The sequence below is a fragment of the Protopterus annectens genome, chromosome 2.part1 (assembly GCF_019279795.1).
Source record: "Protopterus annectens isolate FY-2018-M chromosome 2.part1, PAN1.0, whole genome shotgun sequence".
NCBI classification, from domain to species: Eukaryota; Metazoa; Chordata; order Ceratodontiformes; family Protopteridae; genus Protopterus; species Protopterus annectens.
This window is the reverse complement of record NC_056729.1, coordinates 1115832664-1115855400: the sequence shown is the minus strand read 5'-3', so window position 1 is coordinate 1115855400 and position 22737 is coordinate 1115832664. Positions and strand designations below refer to the sequence as shown.

Here is a 22737-nt window from a genome sequence, read left to right as displayed (position 1 = left end):
TTTGTATTCATACAGGTGATAGTTCGCTCATTGATGAGACAATCATTCACACACACATGTGTATATATATATATATATATATATATATATATATATATATATATATATATATATATATATGTGCGTGTGTGTGTGTGTGTTTTTTTGTTTTGTTTTTTTTTTTCCTTCTGCCAGATTATTTTTCTTTTTTGGTAATAGACAGTTACTTAAAACCTCTGCTAGTAAGATATTTGCATTGTGGATTTATTAGGATGGTCTCTTATGGAAAGTCATAGATAACATTTCTGTATATAAGATCTATATAGTCCTTAAGGTAATTATTGGATATTTAGGAAAAAACTTTTGAGAAATACAGAAATTTATGATCAGCATTGTTTTAATGCTGGACAGAAAACATAATATTGTATTTGACTTTGGTATTGTTTTCTTCGAGTATGTTGCATAATACTGCCTGGCATATTCTATTTTATTCTTTTTGGACCCCTCAGATAATAGCTAGGCTTTCCCTGAAAGTTCTGATACATATTGGAAGTGTTCTATTAAAGTTTTAGATGACTAGGTTCATATTTTTTCTAAGTGCACAAAGCTTAACAATTTTGGAATGTTGTTTTTGAGACATGTTGTTCTGTTTGAAATCTTGGGGAAGAATAAGAGACAAGTGATATTTTGTCTAGTGTTTCTGTCCCAAAGGTGATCCCCTTGTCATAGGCTACACTTTTGGATGTGGTTGTTAACTATAGCTATGAAATTATTTACCCACCTCCCGACCCCCCCCAAAAAAAATCATCTGCTTAAGCAGGGTAACTGGAAATCTCTCTCAACACAGTATGATACTATGTAAGTATCAGTTTTGCATAACCTAAGAAATCTGTAAAACTTTGTTCAGAGTTGCTTGCTATTATTTCTAATGAAACTCAGTAAAGCTACTAAGTGAAAATGGCATCTCTTTATTCTTTTATATGCTCAATGTACATTTTGATGGTGCCATGTTTTTGTAAAAGTCATACTACATTTTATTGCCTGAATAGAAGTCATTCTCCTCTTTTGCTTTGTATCCCTTAATATTCCTTCCCCGACTCTTTGTTTGAATTTAATAAAATATTCAAAAAATTAGGTATTCCCCTTTGTTATACAGTGGCGACTTTTGATTCCTGGAAAAATTGTGATAGCACTGGGCCAGCTATGTTCCAAATCATGGTATGCAGCAAAGTGGTCTGGATCCAACTGAAAAGTGGAAGAAATAGTTTGATATTGCATCAAGTATTGTCAAAGCATAATCAAAAGACAGTTTAGGACAAATTGATCTGCATTGTCAATCTTATTATATAGGTGAACAAGGGGTCTGTGCAGCTTTAGGTGCTTCTGCTAATTGCACCACTGTTCGGTAATATGTGCATTGTTTTAAGATATCTGGCCCCTGTATAGGAGTTCTATCTGTACATCATGTTTTTTTTTATCCTGTAACTTCTGTGCAGATTACAATGTATGCAAATAAAGGCATCTGTGTGCAATTGTTATCTGTCTCTTCATATTATAACACATCCTAAATATTAATATTACAAGTTGTCAAAAGTAAATTAAAATACATTCCTCTGCTTTTAGTTTGAGAAAGCATTCAACTGTAGTTATATGGAAAACTTCTCTTCTCAAAATAAATTGTGTGATAACTAGATAATGTGAAACTGTTGATGCAGTTACATGGTTTATTGTTGACTATGAACAGAATATATGAGAAGCTGCTTGCCATGAGGGACTAAGCCCTAAAAATGTAAAATACATTTGTCTTGCTAAGAAAAAGGAAGAATACTGCTGATATTAGATCACAGTTTCAGAGTTATGGTGAATGAAGAAAGAATCTGACATATATTTTTCATTTGTTCTTCATGAGGACATAAGGCCCTACTGAATATATCAATATTTATGGTATTGAATTAAAACAACTTAAGCAAAACGCTGTTAATTTGATGAGTTATAGAGGTCATTAGTTCAAGACAGAATAATGTGCAGTATTGCAAATGATAAGGGAAGGGCAGATTGCTAAGGAAATCCAATTTAATATTGATGAAGGTAAGTGGTATAGGTAGAACAAGAGGGATTATTTCATTCCAGTTAAATTACTCACTGAAGAGTATGATATATGCAAAGTGGTTTGGGAAATAGTAAAGTTGGAAAAGACTAGAAATAAAGTAAAATGAGTCAAGAAGATCTTGGCATGTATGGGAAACAGGAAAATGTGGAACAGAAAGAAACCCTTGTAGGAGGAGATCACTGTATGTAGACGATATAGAAAAAAAAATCCTAAAGGGGTGTAAATTGAAATAAGCACATTTTCAAGTTGAAAAGGTTGTATATGATAGAACAAAATCATGAAAGAAGATCTGTTTGTGAGTATTATTTGTATTAACAATACACACAGAATAACCATTGTGTAAGTTAACAATATAGGAAAGTTTTACATATAGGGGTGGAAACCACCTAGTGGAAAGCATGAGCATAGTACTTTGAGAAGCAATGAATGGAGCACTTTTCAGAATGGTAGAGCCATTTAAACTCTATATCATGTGTTTTCTTGAAAGACTAGAATGTAATCTTATGTCATTTGAGCAAATGCTCTCTAAAACAGAGCAACCTCAATGTGTTGTCCTTGGAAAACATTGGTGCTGCAAAAAACTATAAAAAACTGACAACTTTCTAGAGTAGCTGTTTGATTAGCAACATTTCTTTCAAAGCAAAATGTAAATATTTTTCAAGGGCAAAAGCTACACTTTCCTTTTCATCAACAAAAATGGATTCTTTGGACACTAACTCTATTTTTGGAATTATTTACTACTACTCCGGACGGAAACATGGATAAGCATAGAACAAGTCCTGTCAGTGTTCTCAAAAGCTAAGAGCAACTCATCCATGAGACCAGATAACATGCCTGTGTGCCTGATCAGTAATGTTGAATACTGCCTATCTGAACTTATCAGGACAGACTGGCGGCCCTGTCACTATACTCATATAGGTGCCACCATAGGATCCATATCTAGCCTTTTGAGCCATGAAAAAATCACACTCTATTTGACCTTCTATTCCTTCACAAGACAAACAATTCCTTATCCTTATTTAGGTTAAAGGAACTAAAGCTTCATCAACAAATGAAGAAGATAGGTTGCTGTGATAGATTCATATCCTAACACATTCCCTACCTCTGTAACAAACTTCTGTTGTATACCAAGCACTGTAGTACCCTTGCCACCTTCAACTAAACCTAGATAATTTGATTGTTAACCTCAAATTCTTCCCCTTCTACCATGTACTGCCCTTTTTGATGCTGGAGAGAAATTATGAATATGGGTTATTTGCTAGGCTTGTAACGGTCTTCAAACAGTCTGGTTTGTCAAGTTCTTAGTTATGAACCTATGAATCTATAGGAGATTCAGAGTTTGAATAACTATCATTTGATTAAAAATGCAACAAGATGTTGGGATGGGTAGATTATTTCACAATGTTTCTCTTTATCTACAACACCAAATTTTGCTATTATTCTGCTCATGTGAAAACTGAATAAAAGTAAAAGAAAAACAAGAAAACCTGCAATCAGAAAATAAGCTGCAAGTATGGGAAGAAAATTGTAAAAATAATAAGCAAAGTAGATGTGAATGCTGCAAAGAGAGTAATGTAATATCTTCTCAAATGTTCAAAGTACTAGGTGAATATTTGTGTAAATTGTTTACTTACTGTAGTTGTCATGCAAAACAGAAGAGCAAAGAGTGCTTATAGATGAATATAAAAATAAATAAAAATATTACATTTCAGATAGCTAATAAAAATAATGTTGCTTTGATTTGGGTGGTTTGACTTGTCAGAAGCTTAGTATGGTAAAAAAATCATTGTGTGAATGCACAGTTTAGAATGTGCATCAGTCTAATAGCTTGCTTAACTAGTATGTAAATATATTTACTAGCTTATGCTGTTTATCAGGAATTTATCATACTTGGACAAATCCTACAGTACTACCAGCAGTGCGCATTTTGAATGGGTTAAGAAAATAGTTACTGCTGTAAAGCCAGATAAAATGCCTATTTGTAGAGATATGTAAAAACTTAATAAAGCTATAAAAACAGAGTACTATCCACTTAAAATGGCTGAATAGATGTTTTTTACCATACCTATAGAAAAATATTTTCTGTGCATAATGGAAGCCACTGATTTTGGCAGCTAAATCCTGACAGGGAAAATTCTAAACTATGCATATTTTATTCTAATTGGGAAGACACATCTCTCTGAATCATATTTGTTATTCAGTCAGAACATGAAGTAATTCAAAGAGCTGCTATACAGATGTCTGAGGGGATTGATGGTTTTCTAAATCTTACTGATGGCACACTAATATGGAGACAGGCAACAGAGCAGACTAGAACAGAATTTCTTCAAAATGAAGTGCAAAGAAGACCAACAGTAAAATGTCATCTACTAAAGGCATGGTTATCATTAGATTTCTGGGAAATATCTTCTATAGTTCTAAGTTTTGCTATTAGGAAAGTGATTTGTATGCAATGTGAAATGGTACTGAAAAAAGAACACGAAAAAAGTTTTAAAATTGTTAAACAGGAAATGAAACATCAATATTAAAGGATGTTTAATATCCACACATTACTTAGCCTCTACCCCTCTCTCTAGGGGTGAGTGTGTAACTCATGACTCAATACCCCCTCTATGTTTCACACCCCACCCTACTCCCTTACCTTTACCCCATTACATCTTACTACTTTCTATATGTATATCCTACATACATTAGATACCATGTCTGATAGGACTTTGGATTATTCCACTCTGATACCCCCAGACTATATCAGACCTACTTAACTAGGCTCTAGTACATGCTCTGCCTCTTGTATTTTTCCTGCTCCTGAATATTTAAATTTTTCCCTCTTTATTATTGTATACAAATAGTACTGTACATAATACTGACTTCCTCTAATGCCCTTTTAACTATGACAATCTGTAAATCTTACCTTACTAGTCTTTTAATGTGTGTGTTATCTATTATACTTTGTAAACCAAGCTTCACTTTTATTGTGTATATTTTTATCTGTATGACTGGAGCTTTTATCCCTGGGCCTCCGCTGAAAATGGAGATGTATCCAGTCGGACTATCCCGGTCAATAAATGTAAAATAAAATAAATAAATAATAAAATAAATTTATGTAAACAAGCCATTCATTTTGCAAGTAGATGCTAGCCAAAGTGTCACTGCCAAACAAGATATTCTCAGATAATAAAGAGTTTCTTGCCATAGTTAGTATAAGGAGATAAAAAATACCAGGAATGTTTCTATGGGAAAACATTGTTGGCTAAGAAACCATTGTAGAGAATGCTTTTAAAAATACTCATACAAGGCAATGTGAAGACTACAGTGGATGTCAAAAGCATTGTAGGAGTATTACTTAAGGTATAAATTGTAGATTTTAAATGAAATGCATACATCAGATTTGCTGAGTTGTCATGTTTCTTTGCAGCAAGAAGACTGATTTGATGGACAACAGGAAATAAAAAGGGTAACACCACAGTTATCTATGACTGAAAATAAACTTACAGAATTTCAGCAGTCTGCTGAGAATGATCCAGAAATGAAAGTCTGGCCACAGCAGAAAATTGTGTTGTGGGGAAATTAATACAAACATTCTTTTTTAGTTACAGCAGAAATAATCTATATATAAGGCCCAATGTTTTAAGAAGATGAGGATAAATTAGTTTCACTTTAGAACTGTGAAGTGTAAATAAACAATTCATGAAATCAGTGCAAACTGAGCAAGAGTTTGGAAACTGTTCGATGTGGAATGCCTAGCACAGCAATAACTGAGTAGGAAACATGATTCATTATTCCTTTACAGGATGTCCATGATGTAAAGCAGGAAGACTCTTGGTTAATTTTCAAAACTGCATGTTTTAATAGGTGTGTATTATTACGCATTGTTTTCTGAAGTGACTGTAACAAGTTTGATTTAATATTCTTAGTTGCATGGTTTCATATCTACATAGGGTGAAATGGAATGCATTTATATAGACACTTATTATAGAAATTAAGATGAATATTTCTTCCACCTTATTCTATGCATGTATATATTATATTTTTGATGATTATACTATATAGTCTTTTGGATAATGTCCAATTTCTAGTAAAAAGTATTTAGACAAAATGCTTATTGTCATTATGTAGGCAATACAAACTGATACAATGAAAACACTTAAATCAGTTTTTCCCTGGTACAAGTCTCCACTTATGGATGTTTGGAATTTAAGATATTTTTACAGCAATGGGAATTCCAAATTATTATCTTTAATGGTCAAGTCAGGATGAAAGCTCAGACCATTAGCATTTTATATTACACAGACTTGCATCTAGCTTTGTTGAAGTGAAGAGATAGTCCCTGTAATATGTTTGTCCTTTAACAACTCAATATTTGATGGATCACACATTGATGAGTAGAATACATACCTCTGATAACTTACTTAATCCTAAAACTTGATTATTTTTAAAGATAGACTAAATGTAAACAGTCTAAATCAAAATACTTCTGATAGATGGCAAGATGTACATCATTTTAAAAAGAATATATAATGGTCCCACAGAGAAGCAGCTAAAGGAACTGGCTGTGAAACATGCATTTAAGTGTAGCACTGGAGCTGTAGAGGTATTTTGTTATACAATGTCTATATCTATGCATAAAATTCTACTTCAAAGTGCACTAGAAATCTTTTACACTTGAAATCAAGGATGCAATGTATGTGCTTTAGGCTTTAAATATTATTAGATTTTAGACTGTGAAGTAAGTGGTCCAGTATCCTATAATGGTTGTTCAGTCTGAAATACATGTTGATAAAGCTGGATGCAAGCAGCTAGTATACATTTGTTAATTTAGGCAGTGTTAAATAATAAATGTAATATTTGACCTCCTTATTTAGTTGTTCAGATTCGGTTAGGTCTCTCTCTCTCTTTCTCTGTGAACACAGCATTCAGACAAATGCTAATAGCATTATGAACAGATGTTCCATACCTTGGTAAGAAGTAACATAGCCATAGCAATTCAGAATACCACTGAAAATGCTCAACTTTAGTTACAAACATTGAGTCATGAACTACGGAGTAGTCAACCTATAAAGGAACACTGTCTAAATATAAATCTTACATTGGGAGGTTGGGGAAAATTTTAGCACTGTCTAAAGAAAAAAATATGGCCAAAAATTTGGAAGGAGAGTACCCTGAATATGAGCAGTGTGTTGCATGCACAGCAAGGGGGACAGAATTTACCCAAGACATGCACATGATGTTCTGTTGACAAGTGGGAGAAGAATGGTTAAGTGAGTTTGTTATGAAACATCACATATCCCCTAGATGAGATGTTAAACATTTCAAGTGTGTCATGTAAACCTAATAAAAAATATTACATTAACATACTGATGCACAACACACTAGAGAACAGCAAAAATCATTTTTGTGGGAGGTCTGTGCTCTCTTTTACGCCATCCCCTCGATCTCCCTATACACTACCTCTGATATTCCATGACCTTGAAGAAGAGGAAAAATTTGTAAAAATATAAAACTTACGTTTTAACCCTTCTCTGAGTCTTGTAACCACACAACAAAGTACATCACCTAAGACAAAGCAAGATTTAATGTACTACAAGGTCAACAGCATGGAAATACAATTTTACATGCATGATACTCCAAGATGCAAGAGAAAAATGTATAATTAATGGCACTGCTCTTATGATAAAGCTTTTCATTTCAAATGTAGTGATGCAGGATTGGGGAATGCACCTTATTTTTATATGATGCTATGCTTAATGAAAGTCACTATATATACACCAGTCAGTAGCACCAGCCAGAATGCATAATGAAAAATTCTCCAGGTGGAAGTAATTAATTTTATTTTACATTTGTTGACCGGGCTAGTCTAATTGGATACATGTCCATTTTCAGTAGAGGCCCGGGGAGAAACGCTCCAGGAAAAAACATGCAAATATTAAAAAGTAACAACAAAAGTAGCAATTGTTTCAAAAATGAATTAAAAACTCAAAAATATATATATATTTTTTCAAAAGAAGTGCATAATTATACTACTCAAAGTGACAATAATAATATTTAAGTAACACAGATTTATATGCAGAACATAGTCTATAGAGTCATAGGGAGGATTGTAGTGGATGTAGTCTGAAAAAGAGGGTTAAGGATAAAAGTTAGTCAGGGTTAGTACAGGATCATAACCAGTGGTTATTAAGATATAGTTTTAGATTCATTTTAAAAAGTGGGAGAGAGGTCTGAGATATAAGGGCATGTGGTAGTTGATTCCATACTTTCCTAATAGAGTTAGAGAACAAGGAGTAGCCTGCTGAGTTTTTTGATCTGGTAGTATTAATTAACATTTATTTGAGGTTATTATATGGTATTATGAGGGTAGAGAGTATTGGAGTGTTGCTGGGTTGATACAGGGTTTTATGGGCTATTGTAAGTTGGTGAAATAGAAGCTGGTTAAGAAATTCTAACCAGCCTAGTTGTTTTAGATTCATACAGTGGTGAGTTCTGAAAGGAGAGCTTGTAGCAAATCTAGCAATATTATTGTATGATATAGCTAGTTTGCTGAGGTTATTTTTAGAGAGGTTGGTGTATATGTGAGAAGCATAGAATAGGGCTGAGATTAGGTGGGTTCTGGCTATAGCGGTCCTAGCTGCTGGTGTAAGAAAAGGTTTGATTCTGTAGAGGGATCCTAGTTTTCTGTTAACTGATTTTACTGTGGTATTTATGTGAGTATCAACATTTAGGTTACTGTCAATTGTAATTCCTAAGAGTTTTGTGGTAGGGTCAGGAGAAATAAGAGTACCATTGTTGGATGTGAGAGTGATATGTAGAGGGGTGGACTTTGGGGTAGGTGTGAAGATTAAAAGTTTAGTTTTTGGGGGGTTGAGAAGGAGACAGCGGTTAGAGAACCATTGTTCTACAGTGGTGAAAGCTTTTTGTGTAAGAGACTGACGTTCAGCCTGGGATGTGGCTGAACAGATTATAGTAGAGTCATCTGCATATTGAATGCAGGTAGAGAGTGGAATGGCTAGATGAAGGTCATTGATATAAATGGAAAACAGGAGTGGGCCTAGTATGGAGCCCTGTGGATCACCTAGTGAGATAGGAAGGTGGTACAATAGTTTATTTAGCCAGAGTACAGCCTGTTGTCTATTTTCAAGGTAAGATGTGAACCAATTCATAGATGAAGGGTCAAGTGAAAGGGACTTCAGTATGTGTAGAAGGAGTTGGTGATTAACCATGTTGAAGGATTTAGATAAGGCAACAAAGAATGCAGAAGAAAGAATATTATTGTTGCGTTTTTTTTTAATACAGTTAGTGAAGGATAACAAGGCAGTGGTTGTACTATGGAATGGTCGGAAAACATGTTGATAGTTAGCTAGTAGATTGTGATGGAGAAGATGATTAAGTAGTTGTTTGTGAATACACTTCTCCATTATTTTTGCAAGTGGGGAGAGTAGAGCTATGGGACGAAAGTTGGAAAAGTCATTGGAATTCCCGCCTTTATGTAGTGGGATGATATGAGACATTTTCCAGATAGCTGGGATAGTACCTTCCTTTATGGTTCTATTTATCAGTATGGAGATGGGATAAACAATAGCTTTAGCTCCTTTTTGCAGGAATTCTGCTGGGAGTTTGTCAGCTGAGGGAGTGGTTGGTTTTAGCTTTTGGATTAGGGAGCAGATGTAGGATGTGGGTACTGGTTCTAAATTGAATAATGGGGGGGAGGGATGGAAGTGGGAGTAGGCAGATTAGAGGCGTTTTGGGACAGATGGTTTGCAAGATTTTGGATAGTATCAGTGAAGAAAGAGTTGAAGGCATTGGTTGTTTGTATTGGATGGGGATCCAAAAATTATTTGTTGAGTTTACAGTTTGTGCTGTATGACTAAAACTTGGTCAGATTGGTATAATATAACAGAAGATTTGCTGGCTATTTTTTTCATGAATCCCTGTTCTATAACTACTGTTTTTTGTTGTTTTGCTTCAGTAGACAGTACACTGTCATGCTATTCAGATAGTTTACTAAAACAATGCTTTTTAATTTTCCTGGATTCTTCTGGTATCCAGCATTTTATTATTCATCTAGTTAACAGTTAACAAGTTAACAAAATGACATCAGAAATGGAATGCACAGTTATATCTCAATAAAGTAAAGTAAAATTACTCTAAAATTGCATGATATTTCACTGTTTTTTTTATCCCCCACTAACCCTGTCTAGTGGCTCCACCACTATTACCCAGCTGCCTCATTTATTCCATTAGGGGTGGCATCCAGGAATCCCCAGACAAAGTGAGAGTCTTATGATATAATTCTTACTCCTCTTAATGAAAGGTGGCCCTGATCAGCTCATTTATTCCTCCTGTGTCAAGAGTCAGGTGGCATGAAGTAGGCCTGTTTCCAGGTCCGATGGAACCATGGATCTCCCCTTCTCTATGGTGGCTCAGTTCACCTCTACTAATTGCTGCCCACTGTAAGAACTATGCCACCCCATGCTAACTTCCCCAGTCAGCGTACTTCTACAGGGGCAGTCTGTGCTCAGCAAAGTTATGCTCCATGAGTGTAATACCCAGTGTTCCATATAAGTGTCTCCCAAACACAGATCTAGCCCCACCCACCCCCAAGATGGGCCTGCTGGCAGCAGCTGCTCACTCCCATCTTCCCTTCCAAGCTTGTTTAAGAACCATTAACAGAACTTGGATCATCTGGGATTTTATCTCTCTACACAACTGAGCTAGGATGGCATTTTACTTTGGTGCAGCTTTGTAAAATATCTCTACAAAAATCCGCATCTATTTTAGACTGATTTAATAATCCACCAGAACATTGTAAATGTCCTCCCAAATATAAAACTTTACCTCTCCATATTCGTTGTTGTTGTAGTGTAATTAGTTATGACAGGATATGACAAAGAATATTTATTTAATGTTTCAGAAACAACACTTACAACAACATTGTCAGTACCTAGCAGACTGCATAAAATATCTGTGTTTATATCTTAAACTTCTTGCAATTGCCTACTGAATTCCCATGTGACCTCTATCATATTTGTCTAGTATGTTATCTATTTTGACCTAAGTTGTTCTCAAAATTTCAGTAGAATGCTTAGGGAAATCTTGTTCTATAAAGGTATAGATATAAGCCATAATTAGCATATTTTCTTCATTACTGCAGAATTTGTCAAAAAGTACCAAAACAGGCTTGTCCATTTTCCTCAAGGCAGTGTTCATAATTAAAACAGTTGGGAAATAATATACTGACAAGGCTTTCAGGTGCTATTCCTTACTTTATAATATAAAAAACAGCTTAGAGAAAGTTAATATAATTATATCATTTTTATATGTTTAAGTAAAAAAACAATATTTTTAAGTATAACCCGTGGTATTTCGGAATGTTTGTTTGTGTCACGTGGCTACGTGGTACTTGACATCATTAAATTTCATTTGAGTGTGAAAGAAATCATAAAAATTATAATATTTCTTACCTAGTGAAAGTCTGATGTGCATTACAAGTTTAGCTAATTTATTTAAAACGTAAAACGGTCTTTTGCCTTGTCACTCTGACTGCTGCACATTGATGTGATCAGTCACATGCTGATTACACATTAGGGAAAAATCTGGCAAACAGTTATTTAAAGATGTATTAGAAATTAATAGTTAGTATCCAAAAGCACTGGACCAAAGTAAGGACACCAGAAAAACTTCCACTCCAATTGTAACACCTTTAACTTTCAATCCTTGGAAATTGTGACAGTTTATAAAGGTAGTGAGGATACAGGTGCCTATACCAAACTATGGAAACATAGGTAAATTTAGAAATGATACAGTGAAAGAACTGAATGGCATTACTACTGTAAAATTAATTCGAAACCGAGAACAATTACACTTTATTTTATTTTATTTTATTTTTTGCAGCTGATATAATAGACATCTGCATTACATGCATTTTCATACTATACTACAATGGGCGTACCTTCGTTGAAGGTTGTGCGTCAGGGCCGACAACTTGGCACGTAAAAATCTACTGCCAATCATTAGCGGCCGGAGTTCCACTGTGGCGACCCCTAACCAGGAAAAGCCGAAAGACACAACAACAACAACTACCATTTTATATATGTGAATGCATGTGGCTTTAAATTTCTTTAACCTTATATACTGTGAGGATTTTCTGATCATGCATGATTCTAAGTTAACCAATTAGGCTGCACTCATTTTCTTCACTCATCTGAAGAAGCTTCTGTTCTTTTGACATAAAAGCATGAGTGTAGATTTTAAGTCTATTTAAGAGTCATTTCTGTGGTTTCCTTGGCTTGGTCTGAGTTCTGATTCAGAACATGTAAAAGTCCAAACCCAGCAATCATTATAGCTTACCTCGTCAATTCTGTACATCATGCTTCTAGAGTTTGCTTCTTGTTGTTCACTTTAACTAGATCTTGCTCACTGATACAATTCAAGGGAAAGAAAATACAGTTCCTTTGTCAAGAGTGCATTTATACTGCATGATATCTGAACTGTGATACAACATGGAATAAGCTGAGGTGAGGGTTAAGATATACATACACATTTTACTATGCATTATTAATTATGCATTTCAAATAAAGTTAGACATAGTAGTTTGTGAAACAGTGAATAGTGAACTGTGAGCTTTTGTTGTTCTACTTACTATTAATCTGTGAAGATGCCGCAATCAGGAAGCGTACAACAGCCATAGTAGTAATTGTCATCATGCTGCTCACACCAAACAAGAAACCCATCAGTGCATAATATGTACAGGATATATCTCCTCCAATCCAGGCATGGTTCCATGCAGAAGCAATGGCCAATGGGTACATGCTCAAAGCCATCCCAAGGTCAGTCACTGCTAAATTGACTGTCAGCAGCTCAGGGGGCTTCAATTTTGATGTCCTCTTAATGCAAGTGATGATCACAGTGGAATTTCCAATGATTGTTAAAGCAGCTGAAAAATATTTAAAGATAAGTAGTAGATATGTTAGCTTACCCACTGCAGTTAGTAATAAAAATATACATATGGAACTCTAAAACAATGTTTCGTTTTCCCGAGTGGAATTTAACATGGAACCACTATTACAGACTTGGTCTACAATTTAATATTATGTTTTATGTCTGCATAAGTCTGTCCTGCATTCATACAGAATAGTTTTCTTTACAGTGCAAAAGAAATTAAATAATGTATCCTTCTAGTCTATTGTTTAATTGTCCTTGCTAAGAAACTACTTTACAAAATGTCCAATGCACTTTCAAGTTGCCAGTGAGAGTTTAACCCTGTTTTAATGAAATTGTCTCTTCCTTCCAAATGATAATTCCCTTTACACAAGTACACTAAATTTGGGGTTTATATAGATATAGTTTCAATGGGCTTATCCTTATGAATTATCTCCTAAAAGAATTGCTTCTTCTTTTCAAATGATTAATGCCACTCATACAAGTAAACTAAATTATAAAGTTTATAAATAGCTTCAATGAACTCAACCTTATGAATGATCACCTAATTCTTACATTACTGAAAAAGCTAAGGCACAGATACCTTCCTCAACATTTTCATTTCTATTTTTCTATTGATGTGCCTGTTCATACTTAAATTGTTACATATTACTACTTCTTATCTTGAGCACTTATTTATATTTTTAAGTCCACTGTTGATCTAAAACTTTTGTCTTAAGGATAATTAATTGATTAGAGTTTTGATGAATATAAGGGCAGGAAAATATGGCTGAAATTTGTAGATAAATTGTGTAATGTACACGGAGGTACAAAGTGACTTATGTAAGTAATGCTTGTACTGAATTATAGGTCCGAGTGTGTGTAGTGGGGCTTACCTGGCTTACTGAGTATCAATCTATTTTGTGTTCCCTGTACATGATGAAGCTGGGGTGGCAGAGCCTATGCTGATGAGGCACATAAACACTGCTCATTTAGATGTTTTGCATTATGTGAAAGACATGCGCTCTGTACTATGCAATATACCCTCGTGAGCAGTCAGGTACATGTATAAGTGCACACCATTAGGTAGTAGTGTGCACCTATGCATTTTAATGGAGCTGATGTAGGACAGGTTTGTCTTGCTTTCAGCTAAGTAGTGCTGAATGTATGTACAGGATTATGTGTGTGTGTGTGTGTGTGTGTGTGTGTGTGTGTGTGTGTGTGTGTGTGTGTGTGTGTGTGTGTGTGTGTGTGTGTCATGGATAAGTACTGCCTAAAGTGAGTGCAGCTCAGACATACATGTGTATGTGTGTATGTGCATGCATGGACATATGGGTGTATGCACTTGTGTGTGTACATGTGTGGATGCTTGCCTACAAGCATGTGTGTGTTTGAGTGTGCGTGTGGACATGTATGTATGTGTGCCCCCATGTGTTTGCATGTTTGTGGATGTGCAGGCTCATTGGTGTGTGTGTGTGTGTGTGTGTGTGTGTGTGTGTGTGTGTGTGTGTGTGTGTGTGTGTGTGTGTGTATGTAAAATCCCCCCCCCCCCTGCACTGCAATGGTCACAGCTATAGTCTTAGACATGTCTGTCTCTGTTAATATGACAACTAGTTTGAGAAGAATGATTGTAACAGCATCTTAAAAGTTTATTCTTCAAAGCAACTTTCAGGCTACTTACCTCATTTAATCCTGGATATCTCATCTTGGCTATCTAATTGTATTCTCTAGATTTTAACAAATTGTTGATGTCACTTCCTCTCAGAGTTATATTTAACACTTGTAAAACATAGAACAGATGCATCACTTACCAAAACAGAATGCTTAACTCATTCCCATGCTTGTATTTGTGGGAGAGTTGACTGTTTCACTTGTAGAAGGTGGTTTTATTATATGTGTTATTGTAGTAATAGCCTGTCAGCCATGCTGTGTGTATAATACATAATATAATAACATTTTGTAACTAATAGGTAAATGTAAAATAAGTGCTAAGATGTTGTTGAACAGAAGCTCTGCAGCATAAACAGTCAGAGACATTTTTCCTCTCTTGACAAGGGATATGGAAGATCACAAGAAACTTTTGGCGAAACTACAACCAGAAGATGTTGTGAACTTAGTACCAGAAGCTGTGGATTTACCTTTGGAGCATATTCTTAACTGTGGAAAACTAAAAGCTGTGGATGTACCTGTAGTAGTCCCAGTATACCTTTGGCCTTACCAGGAGTCTAGGCTGTGGATGCATTTGGAAATAAAATGCAGGTTATTCTGAGCTGCCTGACTTATCATGAAAGAAACTACATGGATTGTTAGACTGACATGAACTGTTGGAAGGAACTTCTGAGTCAACATATTTGCAATATAAATAAGCTGTATCCTTAGGAGACCCCACAGTCTGATAAATTTTGAATTGTTTAGCCAGTTTAAAATCGGGGTCACTTAAGACAAGCAAGCAAGACAAACAATATATAACAGATATTTGATGTTACAGTCTGCATTCTGCATATTCTGAAAGCATTGATTAATGTTGGCACAAACATATTTTTGGCATATAACAACAGGTTAAGTGCCTTTTAAAAAAGATGTTATTAGTGGGCAGTCTGATTTTACTGTCTGGAATTTAACAGTTTTTGTTTCATGTAAACAAAAAGGGGCTTATCACCTGTCACCCTCATAACATTTTTATTAGCATATACTTTTTCCAGTTATTTTAATTTTGTATTAAGGGGATCACTGATACACACAGCTGTTTTGCAATCAGTTCTATTTCTTTAAAAAACATTATCACAGTCCTTACTAGAAAAGGGCACACAGGTGTATCATCTTTTTTTTTAATACTTCATCCTTAATCTTTTAAACCTCTCATAGCCACTGTCATATAGCATGCTGGCTGACGAGCATGCTCAGTAAACTTCCTATTCTAAGTTGTATCCGTAGAACCTCTAACAATCTGAGAAATTCATTACATTCCTTTTTATGTAACAAGGTGCATGCGTTTCTCATATAAAAAGCATTCCCTTTCACTTCCTTTCTACACAAAGCAATTTCTACAGTGGTTCACACTTAATTTTCTTAAAAAAAGCTTATGTAAAAAATGTAAACAAATCATGGACATATATAGCAAAGTACAAAAAGCCTCGTTTTTATTATTGCAGCTATTAAAAACGTTGAGCTCATCTCCTATACAATGCTCTACCATAAAACGTAATATTTATAAAAATAAAATAAAATGTGTGTGGATAAATTAAGGTGATTCATAAACAAATTTGTTTATATAATAGTTAGTTTCCCATACTAAAAATTATAGCCACCCCAAGAAAAGCCTGAAACTTTTTTTTATAAAATAGGCCCTTAAGAAACTGAAGGCTTGCTTTTAATATAATCAAAACAAGTATTAACTGCTTCTAGAAGTTGCTGTTTAAGGTTTACACCACTGGGTGGCTAGCACTGCCACAACAGTTCTTTCACACCATACACACACATGATGAGATAAAGTGCTCTAGGTTCTGTTTTGAACTTCTTAGCAATGCTTGCCTTTCCAGAACACAGTACTGATTACCATTCTACAGAAATCCCCCTAACTAGGAATGAAATGTTCTGTATTTGCAAAACAAGATAAACTTACTATTTCTCTGTTATATAAGGTCTGGCATAACATGCAGAAGCAAGGAACATATTGTACATTCAGACATTTTTAATTTGTAATATTCCACAAAAAGCCACGGTGGTACAGCAAGAGGTTCTCCTGTTCAATTCTCGGCTGGAGTGCCTTCTGTGTGGAGTCTGCATGTCCTCCCCACGGTCGAGTGGCCTCTGAAAGAAATGTGTGAATGGGCGTGCCTTCGCTGAAGGTTGGGCATCGGGCTGGCAACTTGGCACCATAAAAATCGACTGCCAATCATTAGCGGAACAGATTTCTGCTGTGGTGACCCCTAACCGGGAAAAGACAAACAATATTCTAAGATGTTATGCTAATATTAACTGTGTTTCAAGTAAATGTATTCAAAGTTTGAAGCTTTATGTGTAACATCTCTTAGCATCAGCTGCAATATTTATCTGTACTTTCTGCTTCATAATAAAGGCAGATGTCCAGATTAGCATTGCACACCTGTTTTCCTCCTTTCTCTTCTTATGGACAGCAAGGTAGAGTGAAAGAAACAAAGCATCACTGAAATGAATGTGTTGATGCTGCTTTGTGAAAGAAATACATGTTAGCATTCATTTATGTATCTTAAGCAGGAGATCACATTATATTCAGAAGTGTAAACTATGCAAAAAGCCTCAACAACCATACAAAGAATGTATACCTATAGCTACAACCTAGAATTCTACATGACAAAAGGCACTGTGGAGATGTAATTAATCTCAGTGGGGCATGGCCTCTTTTGTGCATGGCTGTTTTCAATTTGGGTGTTGCATTTTGGCTGATGGTAATTAATTCAGACAATGAATGTTTCTGCTTGTCTAATCAATATACTCTGACACCAATTATTGCTTAAAACTCATATAAGTATCTGTAAAATTTAACAAGAAGAAACAAAGCAATCCAGCAAAGCCATGCTTTTCAGTTTTAAAATTATTCCATAATTAAATTTTCTTCATTTAAAAGGTATCACCCCTTCATTAAGTAATTTTAAATACAATTAACAAATGTTGGCATATAAAACGTTATGTCCCCTTCTAAAATGCTGATCTAATACACATTTCTGATGGCAATGCAATGTCTAAGAGAATTGTGGTAAAAGCTACTGTCACTCAGTGTGTAAGCCAAATAAGTATCTGCTCACATTTTCTCATTTGCAAGCAAATTAACAGAATACATTAGCTTTTGTAAAATATAGATTATGTGAATAAATGCAGTATTTTCATCTGACCTGATGTATAAGTCAAGTTTTGCCATCCCTTTTCAGTACTTAATTTTTTCCTGGATGAGCAAATAAAAAAAAAACAAACATTTACTATAATTCAAAGCAGGATGCATAAATATATACATATACAGTTTATACAGTTTATATTTATGTATATATATATATATATATATAGATATATATATATATATATATATATATATATATATACATACACACACACACACACACACACACACACACACACAGCAGCTGAAATCTGAGTTTTGAGATAAACAAAAATAATTTCAGTATCTCTACTACTATATCTCTACAGTAGGCCAAGATGAAACTTATTGAGCATCAACTGCCCAAAGCACAGGGCTCCGAAGAATACAGTGCTGACTGCTGTTTTCCATAGAAAATCACTGCAAGTCTGATTTCTACATGTACACTTGTAGTGATTCCTTTGTTTTGGGAGATTCCCCCCCTTCTTTGGTATGATCATGAAGTTGGTATATCTAAGTACGGTGAATGTTGAGGTTTGCCTTCACATTGGGAGGGGCACAAGGTGACTTGCTTCCCTGCAAAAAAACTCTGCAGTTCAGATTGTTGCCCTTGTGTTTAGGGTATTAGTTTTCAGTGTTTTGGTTGCCCAACATTTCCAGGTTTTATAGAGCAACCAATTTCAAATTGTTGTGATACTTAGTGCAGAGTGCAGGGAAAAAATGCTGGCATTGAAGGAAAGATATACAATTAAAGGCAAATAGTACCAAATGTTGTGTGATAAGCCTCACTGTGCCACTCTAATCTGCAGATCATGAACAATTGATTGTATCCGCAAATGCAGATAAGCTGGAATGCAATATATTGTATACAGCAACATAATAAACGTTTGTTAGCTGTTCAATTATATAGGCTGCTTCAAGCAAGATGTTTTTATTAATTTATTTACTCTTTGTCGAATGGGCTACTTCCACTAGACCAGTGGCCTTTTTTCATGGGAGACCTGAGGTGGTATTCAAATAAATGCAAACAACGATCAGCAATACTGAGGTAGAGAACAGCAAGTCAAACAAGCACTAAAGCTAAATAAAAATGCCACTAAATATTTGTAGTTAAATGAGGAATGCTATTTCTAAGCTCCTCCCACTTATTAGTTGGATGTTATTCACTGTCTGCAAAAGAATTATTTTCTAACTGACCTAGTGAAGACCTCTTAAAACTCCAGAAAGAATAAAAAACTTAAAATAAAACAAAATGCAATATAAGAAAAAGATAAAGAATAGAAGTAACCAAACCTTAAAAGAATAACTCCATTGCAAAGTCAAATGCAGATATAGACAACAATAGTCAGGTAGAGAGCTATAGGCAGAGCCCCTCACTAACTCTATTCAAGAGAAATCTTGACGAGTGGATGGGAGATCATAGGTTTACCCCGGGTGTCATCTCTGTGTCACTACTAGACAGAGGCACAGTAAACTAAACCCTAAATGGGCGTAGTATTCTCATCCTAAGGGGTGGTGAAAGCCACACACACTCTGGCTAGGCTTATAAATGCCCTAGGGCAGATAGCCTAGTATGAACCTATGAACCTATGAACCTATGAACATTAAGTCAAACAAGCGCATTATAATGTGGGGTTTACTGTAGTAGCAGTACCATGAAATCTATTACTTTTTTCACAGCTTTTGGCAAGCACAGGTGATCATTAAAGTGGTTGTCTGTTAAAAGGGCAGTCAATTAATGAGAGCAAAAGACAGGATGATCATGATAAAGTAATTAATCCTGTTGCTTCATGCAGCTATAGGTTATGGTAGAGAAAGCACATAGCATCTGAAAGCTCAAATGTAAATTGTTTGTGTATGACTTTTCCTGGAAGGACACCAGCTATCTTTGTGGGTAATTGTAACAGTACATGCTGCACAAAGCATCATATAGTTTTTTTTTATTTAATTTTTATGACAGTTGACATCAGGGATGGGGAGCCCTTTAGAAGTAAGTGGAAATACATTGCTATTTTACCACTTTTGCTAATCACATTTGAAAGGTGCTTTCCAAAACTGAATGCCTAATTGTGTGGGAGGGGAATAGGTTGTGCAGAAAAGTAAACAGCAATTGCAAAATCACCTCTGAATTATTATTGACATAGTTTGTCAGGGAGGGGGCAGTTTTTGTCAAAGAGCAACAAGGCCATTATATGCATGTCATTCCATCTCAGTAAAAAAGGTAATGTACCTTCTCTGAAAGGACATACTAGGGACAGTATGTATATGTTTCTCACCCTAGTATCTTAGAAGTCCAGGATAATTTTTTTTATTGTGAACTGTCTTTGGGGAACTGTTATATGTGGCATATATACAACCAATATATCCAGCATTTTGGAGGGCTTTTGTTGTCACAGTCTGGCATTATGCTTGGTTTTCACCTTTCTTTTTAAATGTGCATGAAATACTGGATAAACCTAATGTCTAGAATATGTGCACTAGGTTTTCATTATATCAGAGTAAGACAGCTATGTATTTCACCAGTAAAAACATATTTTCATTTTTCATTTACAACATACAGATTACAATGCCACTATTTTCCTTCCATCTCAATTTTCATCTTCTTCTGATTTGCCCATTTGCTGCCATTAAAATTTACTTATCTGTACGTATCCAGGAAGGTTGGTTGAGGAAATGAGAAGTCTGAATGAGGAGGTCAAAGTTGAAATTAAAGGGTCTACAGCAAGCTGGCACAGAGTGTTACTGGTAGTGTATGACAGAAGAACACAAAAGATGAAAAGTGGGGTGTACAAAACAGTTGTGTGCCTATTACTACCATATGGTACAGAAACTTAGCCAGTAAAGGCAGAACAGTTAAGGAAGCTAGATGTGATAGAGATTCATTGCCTGGGATGGGTGGTAGGATGCACACTGTGGGACAGACAAAGAAATGAGGACATCAAAGCATAAGTCAAAGTAGCTCCTATTGCAGAGAAAGTTAAAGAGAACAGATTACAGTGGTTCGGGCACATGTGTAGAAAAGCAGAAGGCAATCTGGTGAAGAAGATTTGGGTCAGACAGGAAGAAGGCAAGAAGAAACAAGGGCATCCAGAAAAGAGGTGGATGGATGGATTGTTGAAGAAGGTGTGAGAGTGGCTTGGATTGAGAGACAGATGGTGACATTGACAAGACACCCTAACCCCATGTAGAAAATTGGAAAAAGGGGTTGTTGTTGATGATGATGATATAGCTTACAATGTCATGCTTTCAAGTGGCTGAGCCTGTGAATTCATATTTAAGAGTTAGTTGTATAATTTGCAGTCTTAGCTGTATTTTATATATTCTGAATTCTTCTAACAAGGCAGATAATTTTGGGACAGCTTTCTCCCAGTAAATGAGATGCACCCATAAGTAATTTGCAAAGAGTAACACTTCAGTTTGCCCATTTGTAAGTGGCTCAGTAATGATGGAGAGGAAGGGGCAGAAGCAGAGTATCAATCTGCATAATGGAGAGCACTAAATGCAAGAACAGGAAGGAAGAAAAATACTGTCCAATGAAGGGGATGAGGAGCAATCAGACCCTGAACTTGGGGTAAACATCCTAGTAGTTAAGATAAAGGAATGGGGTGATCTGATTGCTCACTGCACAATCTCTCAGAAAATGAAGGGATGTTGATGAGAACCTGATGGAGAGAATAAAGGCATGAGGTAGGATAAGAAGGGTTATACATCAAGTGGACCTGACTTTGTCAAGAGCAAACTGAGAGATTCAAAGCTCGGGCATAAAGATGAAGTGGGAATTAAATGAAGTCTTGCATCATGAGAGGTTCAGCCAAACTGGACTGTATTAGAAAGGATAAAATGCTGTGTGTAATCCTAACCAAGACTAAGGGAGAACAGGTTACTCGGGATAAACTGTGCTTAGTCAGCAGTAATCATATCACCGTGTTGTTCAGCATGATGGACAAGGTAACAATAGAAAGGTAAAGAAGAGAGCATGGATTTGTAGAGGAGTAAACTATGCTAAGCTAAGGGAGAAGGGCAACAAAGGGAAAAAACAAACTATGGGAACTAATGAGGGATAGATTAGTCAGGGCTATGGATAAGGTTTTAAGAAAGAAAGAAACAAAAAAAGGATAAAGGGAAAAAAGAGAAAAAAGGAGAGAAAAGAAAAAAGAGAGAAGGCCAAACAGACAACACCTGAATGTGAGGCTAATGACTAAAAGGACAGGGCATACTACAGGTGGAAGGGAGGTAAAAAAGGGTATGAGGATGAAAGTAAAATACCAATAAAGAGGTGTAAATATCAAAGACGCAAATCAAAAGTAAGTTGTAGAAGGTGTCAAAAAGGATAACAAAGGCTTATTTTGATATAGTCCAGAATGGATGAAATGAGTGACAGACTTTGTCAGGGTGAACAAAGATAGGACAGAAAACCTTAAGATAACAGAAAACAAACAGAGGTATTTATTTAATATTTTACTGAGTCTCCATAGAGAAAAGAGAGGTCAGCTTTACCATGTCGAGAATAAGGGAGAAAAGAGTGGGGAGAGCAGTAGATAGGTAACAGGAATAAGGGAGAAAAGAGTGGGGAGAGCAGTAGCTAGGTAACAGGAATAAGGGAGAAAAGAGTGGGGAGAGCAGCAGATAGGTAACAGGAATAAGGGAGAAAAGAGTGGGGAGAGCAGTAGATAGGTAGCAGGAATAAGGGAGAAAAGAGTGGGGAGAGCAGCAGATAGGTAACAGGAATAAGGGAGAAAAGAGTGGGGAGAGCAGTAGATAGGTAACAGGAATAAGGGAGAAAAGAGTGGGGAGAGCAGCAGATAGGTAACAGGAATAAGGGAGAAAAGAGTGGGGAGAGCAGTAGATAGGTAGCAGGAATAAGGGAGAAAAGAGTGATAGG

The 22737-nt window shown here is 35.6% G+C and overlaps 1 protein-coding gene across 1 annotated transcript in view; it reads right to left on the bottom strand.

The window, feature by feature from the left end:
- The window catches only part of LOC122794952 (opsin-5-like), a 257286-nt gene that overhangs the window by 153705 nt on the left and 80844 nt on the right, over nt 1-22737 (bottom strand). The window contains exon 4 of the mRNA XM_044063546.1: nt 12726-13019. Within this exon, the coding sequence (XP_043919481.1) occupies nt 12726-13019 (294 nt within the window). The remainder of the gene's footprint in view (nt 1-12725; nt 13020-22737) is intronic.